Below are 12,469 nucleotides of genomic sequence, written 5' to 3'. Positions count from 1 at the left end.
TCTGCCAGGCCTTTACTGCAGCGGCTTTCAGTTGCTGTTTGTTTGTGGGCCTTTCTGTCTGAAGTTTAGTCTTCAACAAGTGAAATGCCTGCTCAGTTGGGTTAAGATCAGGTGACTGGCTTGGCCATTCAAGAATTTTCCGCTTCTTTGCTTTAATAAACTCCTGGGTTGCTTTAGCTGTATGTTTTGGGTCATTGTCCATCTGTATCATGAATCAATTTGACTGCTGTATTTATAGCTGGATTTGAGCAGACAGTATGTCTCTGAACACCTCAGAATTCATTCGGCTGCTTCTGTCCTGTGTCACATCATCAATAAACACTAGTGTCCCAGTGCCACTGGCAGCCATCACACTGCCCCCCTCCACCCTGTTTTACAGATGATGTGCTATGCTTTGGATAATGAGTTGTTCCACGCCTTCTCCATACTTTTTTCTTGCCATCATTCTGGTAGAGGTTGATCTTGGTTTCATCTGTCCATAGAATGTTTTTCCAGAACTGTGCTGGCTTTTTTAGATGTTCTTTAGTAAAGTCCAATGTAGCCTTTCTATTCTTGAGGCTTATGAGTGGCTTGCACCTTGCAGTGCACCCTCTGTATTTACTTTCATGAAGTCTTCTCTTTATGGTAGACTTGGATATCGATACGCCCGCCTACCCCCTGGAGAGTGTTGTTCACTTGGTTGGCTGTTGTGAAGGGGTTTCTCTTCACCATGGAAATGATTCTGCGATCATCCACCACTGTTGTCTTCTGTGGATGTCCAGGGGCCTCATGTATAACGCCGTGTGTAGAACTCACACTATAACATGGTGTAAGCACAAAAGCGGGATTGTGCGTACGCACAGAAAAATCCAGATGCAGGAATCTGTGCGCACGCAAAATTTCACGTTCTTCCACTATATAAATCCCGATCAGCGTGAAAAGTTACGCACGTGCACGCGCCTTCTGTCCCGCCCCAACTCCTCCCAGAATTACGCCTCTTTCAATATGCAAATCATTATAAATAGCCTTCTGTGAAAAGACAATGGGAAAAGCACAGGGAAAAATATAAGAATTTCAGCGAATACCAAGTGGAGGCAAAGGAAAAACGTACTATTTGTTGGTTTAAACAGTGGGATAATCAACAAAAGGAAGTTGATCGAGTGACAGAGTGTCGGAGAAACTCGAAAGCTCAAGTTCACAAAGTCGCACAGTGTCCGAAATAAAAAAGTAGTTGTCACTTATCAAAGTCGGTGTGAAAAAGCAAGTCTTCGCCCACCATCTGAGTGTCATATGACAGCTTATTAGGGTACAGACAAAAAACATAGGCACACAGTGGGAAAAAAGCATGAAATGTCAACTTTAATCTCGAAATTTCCACTTTAATCACGTAGTTTATTTTGCCATTAAAGTAGAACATCATAAACTTCATCTTAAAATCGTTTATTTTAAAGTCTTTGTTCTGTATTTGATCTTCTATGTGCTCTATGTGTGTGAATCACTACGTGCTTCCGTTCTTTCTCTTTCTCCGACAGGACACAGAATGCATTACATTTGTGATATTACAGCTCTCTGAATAATTAAAATACTGAGATGTATACGTGATATCATTTTCATGATGATAGGAGTTAAAGCATGTTATTAAACATGGGAACACGGTGGCGCAGTGATTGTTCATATCTCACGCAAGAGGCTTGCTGCGCCATGTGCGACCTTCGATGAAATAATTTATTACAGAAGTACTGTCTCTTTCAAACGTACTAACCTCCAATTCCTGTCCATACTTTTCTTTCTCCAATCGCCACACAATCAGCTCTGTAATAGACGTTAAGCCATTTGTAAGCTTAGAACGCCGACTCTTCAAAACTTTTAAGGAACATTGAAATATCTTCGTAGTACATGTTTAATTATTCTATTCGTCTATCCTTCCAGTGTCACGTCAGCACCAGCAAGAATACAGCGCAAGGCAGGAGCTATCCTTGAACTAGCTATACGCTGCGGCACTGTGTCCTCACATGTTTAATTATTAACAATACAGATTATTTAAATGAAGTTAAAGTTTTATCTGTATTCTATAAGCAACATATTTTGCTGCATTTCATCTTAAAAATGATATTGTCATCATACGCGCTTTATAAAGTGGCGCATGTTGTGCAATATTATAAGTGTAGTGTAAGTTTACAGTGAGGTGATTGTACTTATAAGTACAAACAGTTCTACAAGGAGCACTTGATGGACTGATTGAGTGCGTTTATAGTTCTTGGGATGAAACTGTTTCTGAAACGCGAGGTCCGTACAGGAAAGGCTTTGACGCTTTTTGCCGTGGTTGAGGTAGTGTGTACTTGAAACTGTATACCGATAATTCTCTTTCCGATCATCTACTGCTGTGATTCACGCTCAGATACAGTGATATAAATATTCCGAGTGGTGCAGTGAGAGTAATATGGAAAAAGATGATCCGCAGTGGCAACCATTAACGGGAGCAGCAAAAAGAAGAAGAAGTTGCAGTGAGAGTAACAACGCTAAAGCAGTTCTGGTATTTGGAATACTATGGCTATTCCCTGGCCCATTATATTGCAGCAGGTTAATTACAATCAGATGCATTACACTAATAAACAATATGCAGTTAATTTCAGTGTATTTATAAAGCCGCGTCAGGAATGTGGAGCTAAGAAAGAAAGGATGAGCACACAGGAACAGTAGTTTGACCATTCTGTGGACCATTATATTGTTACAGGTTAATTACAATCAGATGCATTAAATTTATGAATGATATGCGGTTAATTTCAGTGTATTTGATAAAGCCGCCGCCGTGGATGTGGATCTAAGAAAGGGTAACCACACAGGAACAGTAGCACTGCTTTGACGCTGGGTGCCGCCAGTCTGCAAAACCGAGCGGAGAAATTGCGTACGCCAAGATATGAGTTACCGTGGAAATGTGCGTGGCTTTACGCCAAGTTTAGGTTTTATACATCGCGATTTGAGCGTGGAAAGGTTCGTACTCAACATTTCTGTGCGTACGCACCGTTTATACATGAGGCCCCAGGTCTTTTTGCGTTGCTGAGTTCACCAGCGCTTGCTTTCTTTCTCAGGATGTACCAAACTGTAGATTTTGTCACTCGTAATATTGTAGCAATTTCTCGGATGGGTTTTTTCTGTTTTCGCAGCTTAAGGATGGCTTCTGTCACCTGCATGGAGAGCTCCTTTGACCGCATGTTGTCTGTTCACAGCAAAATCTTCCACATGCAAGCACCACACCTCAAATCAACTCCAGGCCTTTTATCTGCTTAATTGATAAGGACATAACGACGGACTTGCACACACCTGCCCATGAAATAGCCTTTGAGTCAATTGTCCAATTACTTTGAGTCCCTGAAATGAAGGGATTGTGTTCAAAAAATGCTTTAGTTGACTCACATTTTTATGCAATCGTTTTGTTCACCCCACTGAATTAAAGCTGAAAGTTTGCACTTCAACTGCATCTGAGTTGTTTCATTTCAAATTATTGTGGTGATGTACAGAACCAAAATGAGAAAAAAGTGGTCTCTGTCCAAATATTTATGAACCTAACTGTATTTCTGAATTGTTTCTTTAACAACTGATTCCATTCATTTAAATGTAAGAAATGTTTACATTAATGTCCCTCTGGTGTCACTCATTTAGACCCCTTTGTTCTGCACCAACATATCACACATGTATTAAATCTCTTAATCTCTTCAGTCTTGCCTGGACTAGTGCGTGGCACAGGTAGACCTTCTGAGACTACCACCTTGTCAGTTCTGCTCTTCAACTTAACACTAAACTCTTCAAATTTCATATTCTGCCCTTTCGTATACAGTATGTCACTTGTTGCAACCTGGACAATGACAACTGACCCTAGCAATAAAGACTTTTTTAGCCGTCCAGGTAGGACTTCTACCTGTACACCAATAAATAAAAATCCAATGTGAGACTTCAGCCCCAGAATCAAACCAGCGCCTCCATTTTCCCATCTGATTTAGTCCTGGCTTTCTCATTTCTTTCTTTGTGCTTTGGTGTGGATGTGTCAGTTGAGACTTCTCATTCCTACCGTCCACCTCAGAGTTTTCAGAGTAGCCGTCCAGTCCTGAAATGTCCCAGAAACAGTTGGACACCTCCAGCTCTAGGCTTGATGCACGTGGACTGTATGTGTCTCTTACCCTGTGCTAAATTCAGACCATGACCCATCTGCTCTTGTCTTTTTGGTCCCCTTCTACCTCGCTTTAGGACCGCACACTATCTCAACAGGGGACATCTGACTACGTTCAGTTCTGTAGTCCAGGGGTCACCAACTCTGGTCCTGCAGGACCACAATGACTGCAGGTTTTCATTCCTTTTTTAATGAGTGCCTATTCTGTGCTGCTAATTAACTCCTTTACCATTCATTTTAATTGAATTGCTTTTTAAAGATTTGTTCCCCTGAATGTCTTCATCGTTCCTCTAAATTGCTTCATTTCGTTCCTTAAATGGCACCCAAATAGAAATGAAATGTGAAGTAAGTGAGCCAACAGTGAGACCAACTAAGTCAGGGCCTCAAACTCCAACCAATTTCACTCCATCCAGCTACTTAATGAGGCGCCGAGTCTCGTCGTTAATTAAACCTGTTCTTTAATTCCATGGCTCGTTGCTGCTCTCATTGTGCAATAGCAGACATTTCTATAATTGTTGGTTTTCTCTTTTCTATTAAATTGTTTTGTGGACCTGAGCAGATCGACTTCCCTGAGACCTTTATTTATCGTTCTTTATTTTCAGATATTGTGTGATGGACACCGGTTGTTTTGGCTCATTTCGTATCTCATTATTGTATGGCTGCTAATTAAGGAAAAAGAAACAACGAAGGGGTCTGAGTCTTCAAGATCAAGTCAAATTAAAATGAATTCAAAAGAAGCGAAGCAGCGTCAAAAACAGGTCACTAATTAAGACTCAGAATGAAAACCTGCAGCCATGGTGGTCCTCCAGGACCGGAGCTGGTGACCCTTGCTCTAGTAACAATACGATTGAGTTACCTCCTGACATTGATTTGGAGGTGCTGGACTAGTTAGCATCTTTGACAGATGAAGGACTCGTGTACGATCTGGCCTCATTTTGTAAATCTGTTTGGGTGACTCTTAATTTCAAATTTAAACTTAACTGCAGTAGTAGTTTACTACCTGCTCTCCGCTGTGTTTGCCCACATCTCTTACAACGGATTTCCTTTTGCTTCTCATGCACTGTAAGCTGCCTGTTGTGTGTGTTTTGGTCTTTTCTCGACTTTTCCATAACTCCCGTTTCCTTCTCAGTCTCTTTGCTGCTTTCTTTCTAATACCGCTGCTTACACATGGCCTGATTTCAAATCCCCCCCTTCTTAAATGAACTCTTACTTGTTCACTTCCCTGCTAGAACAACCCCTCACCTGCTGGAGTGTGATGTAACTGAATTAACTAGCAAATTGTTTCTATACTTTAATGTCTTCCTTCTTCTTCTACTGGTAAGTGTATTATGTGAAGCACAGTATGAATCAATCCCCCAGCCTTTATAATATGAAGAACAAGAACTTCTACTGGTACTGTCTGCCTACAATAAACCAGTTCCCCGTCACACTCAGTCCTCTCCAAGACCTGAGTCCTTGAACCTGAGATGGACAGCCCACTGATGAAAATGAAAGGAGAAACATGGGAACTAAAATATGACGGCAACAAATGTCATCAATATATTTGGCCAAAACGTTTTGAGAATGACACAAATATTCATTTTCACAAAGTTTGCTGCCTGCGTTTTTATGATGACGATTTGCATCTACTCCAGAATGTTCTGAAGAGTCATCAGATGAATTGCAATTACTTGCAAAGTGCCTCTTTGCCATGAAAATGAACTTCATCACAACAAAATACCCCTTTCCACTGCTGTTGTGAAGAAGAAAGTCCAGCAAGAGCCAGAAGCATCTCCTAAAGTGGACTCAGCTGCGGGCACCACCACTGCAGAGCTTGCTCAGGAATGAATGGCAGCAGGCAGGTGTGAGGGAGGCAAAGACTTTGGGAAGATGGCCTGGTGGGTGTCAAGAAGGGCAGCAAAGAAGCCAAGAAAAACATCAGGGACAGACTGATATTCTGGGATTGGACTGCTGAGGACTACTGGGATCAAGTCATCTTCCCTTTTCGATTGTTTTGGGAATCCAGAAAAAAGAAGAGGTGAGCAGTGCTAACATCAGTCCTGTGTCATGCCAACAGTAACACATCCTGAGACCATTCATGTGTGGGGTTGCTTCTCAGAACAAGGAAGTACAGAGCTCACTCACAATTTGGCCTAAGAACACAGCCATGAATAAAGAATGGGACCAAAACATCCTGCGAGAGCAACTTCTGCCAACTATCCAACCACAGTTTGGTGACCAACATGACGGAGCACCAGGCAATAAGGCCAAAATGAGAACTTAGTGGCTCGGGGAACAAAACATTGAAATTTTGGGTCCATGGCCAGGAAATTCCCCATTCAGAACTTGTGGTCAATCCTCAAGAGGCAGCGGGTGCACAAGCAAGAGCCCACCAATTCTGACTAAGCAAGAATGGGCTGCCATCAGTCAGGATTTGGCCCAGAAGTTGATGGACAGCCTGCCAGGGCGAAATGAAGAGGTTTTGAACAAGAAAGAAGACTGCAAATATGGACTCTGTGCATAAACTTCACGTCATTGTCAATAAAAGCCTTTGAAACTTCTGAAATACTTGAAATTCTACTTCAGTATACCCTTAGAAACATCTGACACTTTGTGAAAACCAACACTTGTGTCATTCTCAAAACTTTTGGCCTCAACTGTATAGCAAACAGAGATTTAATAAATATGCAAAATAACCATTAGAATACAAATATTGAGACTGATAATGAAAATATTGTAGGTCGAACTGCTCAGAAGTGAACAATAACAGGAGTTTCCTGTCAGTTTACCCCTTTTAGGGCTGATTTTTTTATGTTTTAATTATATAACTAGCCGTGTAGGCCCGTGCTGTTGGGTCCTAGAAACTACTGAAATTGCCAGAAAAAAACCGGAAATGTAGAGATGTCAAATAATTGAAAGGAACAACTCAGGGCGTCTCTCTCCTAGGAGGTTTCGTTTTGCCGACGTGCTCGCCTCGCTTGTGTACTAGCGGCGAGAGGAAAAGTAAAAGGGATACCGTTTTGCCCATGTGCTTGCCATGCTTCTGTAATAGTGGGATAAGCGAGTGACTCTCTCTTCGGATGCTTCATGTTTCCTCGCTTGCGTATCCTCAGGAGGTTGAGCCCTTAGCCCGACTCCACTTCTCATTTCCGGGTCGGACAGACACACACACTTCCACACGTAGACGTTTATATACTGTAATAGTAATAATAATCACAGCAGACTACTCGTAGCCCTAAATGCAGAGAGGGCCGAGGATTGAAATGGCAACGTCTTGAGTATGAAGCAGCCATTCTGCACCAACCAAGCAGATGTCATTGAGAGTGCCACCTTTCTATTGTGAAATGCGGAAACACACACATGCGTGAAAACGTCTTTACTTCGCATTGATTGATATTTGGGTTTTAGCTTTCACACATTGACAGCAACATGTAAATTAAACAATTTCTTTTTCTTTGGTTTTATTCTTGAATAAATGCACACTTGTTTTGTTATAGGGTGGCATGGTGGTGCAGTGGTTAGCGCTGCCGCCTTGCAGTTAGTAGACCTAACTTCCTGGGTCCTCCCTACGTGGAGTTTGTATGTTCTCCCCGTGTCTGTGTGGGTTTCCTCCCACAGTCCAAAGACATGCAGGTTAGGTGTATTGGCAATTCTAAATTGTCCCTAGTGTGTGCCCTGCAGTGGGCTGGCACCCTGTGTTGGCTGGAATTGGCTCCAGCAGACCCCCGTGACCCTGTAGTTAGGATATAGCGGGTAGGATAATGGATGGGTGGATGTTTTGTTATAACTTTTCTGAAAGTGTTTTTGATATTTGGACTTCAGTCTTCACACATTATACACTTCGCATCAACATTTTGTCGTTATGAAAAACGTTTCTGCTTTAGGTATGTGTTCAACATTTTTTTCCTCACATTTCCTGTCATCCTGCATTTACCCAGATCACTGTAGACATAGAACACACATGGAATGTATGTATTCCAAATAACAGTAAATTATTTTCCTATCCAATTCCAGACACCTCACTCCCAGATAAACAGACTTTAGCTGTGAGTATTTCGTGTCTGATTTCAGCTGCCTCAGTGGTGGATGGGATAGCAGGCTACCCGCCTGTGGCCGATTGACACATTTATAAAATAAAAGGGCTTATTGTGGGCAGCTGCCACAGTGATGAGGAGCTGTGAGTAAAATTAAGGTGGCCCGGCATTATGAAAATTTTCAGACTTCAGGGATTCTAGTGTTAAGTAAAGAACCATCCACCACCCCAGATGTAATGCCAGCCCATCCAAATAATCATTTACAACATCTACGCAGCAACAAAAGTGTCTTGTGACTGGTAATTCTTGTTAGGTAACAGGTAACTTAATTCTGTGTCTTTTTCCATCCAACCAGATCTCGGTGGAAAAAGAAGTGGAGGAACAGAAGAAAAGCTTCACTCATCTGATTTGCTGTATTGAAGAAACCTGGAAGAAATTAATTGAGCGGATCAGAGAACGAGAAAAGACAGAAATGGAAAAGGCTGAAGGAGTCACGGAGCAAATGGAGAAGGAGATTGAGGAGCTGAAGATGACAGAAACTGAGCTGAAGGAGCTTCTGGAATCGAAGAACCATTTCCGCTTCCTGGAGGTGAGGTGACACTTCACAGTGGGGTGTGTGGGACCTGAGAACATTTAGAGAGAAATTCAAAATATTTGAGGACTTTGTAACACATGACAAGAACAGCCCAATGCAGATCATCTTTTCATATTCACGTAATATTTCTAATAGGCCTGTATTCAAAAGACTTTGAGGTGCTGCTTCCATCTGCACCACAGGGTAATTTGATGTTTCTACAGTTCTCTGTGTGGAGAGCTACATTTGAATGAAATTTACACCTAACCAAAATCTTTTAAATATACAGTGCATCCGGAAAGTATTCACAGCGCATCACTTTTTCCACATTTTGCTATGTTACAGCCTTATTCCAAAATGGATTAAATTCATTTTTTTCCTCAGAATTCTACACACAACACCCCATAATGACAACGTGAAAAAAGTTTACTTGAGGTTCTTGTAGAGAAAAGCCAAGCAAAATGACACCTTTTATTGGCTAACTAGAAAGATTACAATATGCAAGCTTTCGAGGCAACTCAGGCCCCTGTTGCCTCGAAAGCTTGCATATTGTAATCTTTCTAGTTAGCCAATAAAAGGTGTCATTTTGCTTGGCTTTTCTCTACATTCATAATGGCTAACACGGTACAACACCCTAGTACTTGAGGTTCTTGCAAATTTATTAAAAATAAAAAAACTGAGAAATCCCATGTCCATAAGTATTCACAGCCTTTGCTCAATACTTTGTCGATGCTCCTTTGGCAGCAATTCCAGCCTCAAGTCTTGTTGAATATGATGCCACAAGCTTGGCACACCTATCCTTGGCCAGTTTGGCCCATTCCTCTTTGCAGCACCTCTCAAGCTCCATCAGGTTGGATGGGAAGCGTCGGTGCACAGCCATTTTAAGATCTCTCCAGAGATGTTCAATCGGATTCAAGTCTGGGCTCTGACTGGGCCACTCAAGGACATTCACAGAGTTGTCCTGAAGCCACTCCTTTGATATCTTGGCTGTGTGCTTAGGGTCGTTGTCCTGCTGAAAGATGAACCATCGCCCCAGTCTGAGGTCAAGAGTGCTCTGGAGCAGGTTTTCATCCAGGATGTCTATGTACATTGCTGCAGTCATCTTTCCCTTTATCCTGACTAGTCTCCCAGTCCCAGTCCCTGCCGCTGAAAAACATCCCCACAGCATGATGCTGCCACCACCATGCTTCACTGTAGGGATGGTATTGGCCTGGTGATGAGTGGTGCCTGGTTTCCTCGAAACGTGATGCCTGGCATTCACACCAAAGAGTTCAATCTTTGTCTCATCAGACCAGAGAATTTTCATTCACATGGTTTGAGAGTCCTTCAGGTGGCTTTTGGCAAACTCCAGGTGGGCTGCCATGTGCCTTTTACTAAGGAGTGGCTTCCGTCTGGCCACTCTACCATACAGGCCTGATTGGTGGATTGCTGCAGAGATGGTCGTCCTCCTGGAAGGTTCTCCTCTCTCCACAGAGGACCTCTGCAGCTCTGACAGAGTGACCATCAGGTTCTTGGTCACCTCCCTGACTAAGGCCCTTCTCCCCCGATCCCTCAGTTTAGATGGCCGGCCAGCTCTAGGAAGAGTCCTGGTGGTTTCGAACTTCTTCCACTTATGGATGATGGAGGCCACTGTGCTCATTGGGACCTTCAAAACAGCAGAAATTTTTCTGTAACCTTCCCCAGATTTGTGCCTCGAGACAATCCTGTCTCGGAGGTCTACAGACAATTTCTTTGACTTCATGCTTGGTTTGTGCTCTGACATGAACTGTCAACTGTGGGACCTTATATAGACAGGTGTGTGCCTTTCCAAATCATGTCCAGTCAACTGAATTTACCACAGGTGGACTCCAATGAAGCTGCAGAAACATCTCAAGGGTGATCAGGGGAAACAGGATGCACCTGAGCTCAATTTTGAGCTTCATGGCAAAGGCTGTGAATACTTATGTACATGTGCTTTCTCAATTTTTTAATTTTTAATAAATTTGCAAAAATCTCAAGTAAACTTTTTTCACGTTGGGGTATTATGGGGTGTTGTGTGTAGAATTCTGAGGAAAAAAATGAATCCATTTTGGAATAAGGCTGTAACATCACAAAATGTGGAAAAAGTGATGTGCTGTGAATACTTTCCAGATGCACTGTAACCTTTAATAAAAGATGACACAAGCTCTGTTCATATCTTTAAACACTTCGGTCAGGTCACATTCTCATGTCTCTGTCCTTAAACTGATGAGATATTGAAGTCCTTCAGCATGTCCTCCCAGCTCAGACCCCACAGTCCATTCTCTTCAATCTTCTCTGCTGTTATGCCATTTATCAAATAAGGAGACCAAACCTGCACACACTAGTTTGGATTTGGACTCCCAACTCCTGACACACTACATGGTCCCAGGTATGTGGATTGCCCTTCTAATTAAAGAGTTTGGCTCTTTCAGCCTCCCCATTGCTAAGAGGTCCACACAGCCTGTAATCTCCATAGACTAACACTGGCTGGAGACCCAGTGTGTGACTTTCAACATGGCACTGTTATGGGATGCCACATTTACAACAAGTTGGCTTGTTAAATTTCTTCCTTAGTCAACTGCAGGTGCTGTAAGTGTGAAATAGAAATGTCTTGGAACGGCAACAACCGCACAGGTGCAAAATGGCAGAACACACAAGATTTGTGAGTGCCAAATGCTGAAGCACATAAAAATCATCCATCTTTGGTTGCAGCACTCACTTCTGAATTCCAAACTGCCTCAGCATGGAAGCTGTTTCTCTGGAGCTCCATTACCTAGAACTAAGTCCACCACCATTGGAGTGTGGAGCAGTGGAAGCACATTCTCTGGACTGATGAATTATGATCTGGCAGTCTGCTTGGTGAAGTTGAGTTTGGTGGATGCCAGAAGAATGCCACCTGGTGCCACATTGTATCAGTCACATGGTGATGGTGTGGAAGAATCTGACTGGCCTGCACAGGACCCTGACCTCAACTCCATTGAACGCTTTTGGGATTGTCTGGAATGGAGAGTGTGGGCCCGGCATTACCACCCAGCATCAGGGTCGACCTCTCTGATGCTGTGGTGAGTGAATCAAATCACAGAATCCAGTGGAAAAATAGTGAATGCTAAGACAGCAAGGATGGGCTAGCAACTCCAAGTTAATGCCAATGGTCATACGTCATGGACACCATAACACCCACCTTCTCAGAAGCCATCTCAACGTTGTCTGGTTGAGAATGGTGATCAGTATAAAAAGACACCCAAGTCTCTCTCATCAGTTGTATGTTCTAGCTACAGACCTACCATTGTATAATTAAAGTGAATAGATTTCTTGGTACTTTTGTAAGTCATTACATTTAATTTCATTTAATTAACTTCATCTCACACCTATAAAAGGCAGCAGCTTTGGCTCCGACCCTGCAATCCCCAGTTTTAACTTTCAGGGCCCAACAACAGTTAAGTGTTTATCTAGCGTTTTAGCACTTCACCAAACAATCCTAAAATGCTAATAAAAGTGACCTGCCATTGTTTTCAATGGCGCCTACTCACACCAAAGTGCTCTAGTGGTTTAGAGAACTCCTGCAAGTGTTTTCCATTGAAATTAATGGTAATACTCATAAAAAGCTGGTAAAAGAAAAGAAAAGAGCGTTTTGGAAGCGTCTTTAGACGAAGTCACTGCCTCTACCAGGACGAGCCAAGAGTGAAGAGACTCACTGAAAGTAAAAAAAAACCTCTACTGACAAAGACATCAGACTTT

General features: G+C 42.5%; 1 protein-coding gene across 1 annotated transcript in view; it reads left to right on the top strand.

Annotated features, from left to right (window-relative positions):
* Positions 1 to 12,469, top strand: part of LOC127527613 (E3 ubiquitin/ISG15 ligase TRIM25-like) — a 40,723-nt gene that overhangs the window by 16,700 nt on the left and 11,554 nt on the right. The window contains exon 4 of the mRNA XM_051926731.1: positions 8,513 to 8,746. Within this exon, the coding sequence (XP_051782691.1) occupies positions 8,513 to 8,746 (234 nt within the window). The remainder of the gene's footprint in view (positions 1 to 8,512; positions 8,747 to 12,469) is intronic.

The sequence above is a fragment of the Erpetoichthys calabaricus genome, chromosome 4, assembly GCF_900747795.2.
Source record: "Erpetoichthys calabaricus chromosome 4, fErpCal1.3, whole genome shotgun sequence".
Lineage (NCBI taxonomy): Eukaryota > Metazoa > Chordata > Cladistia > Polypteriformes > Polypteridae > Erpetoichthys > Erpetoichthys calabaricus.
The sequence above is the reverse complement of the archived record's forward strand: the minus strand, read 5'-3'. Positions and strand labels throughout refer to the sequence as shown.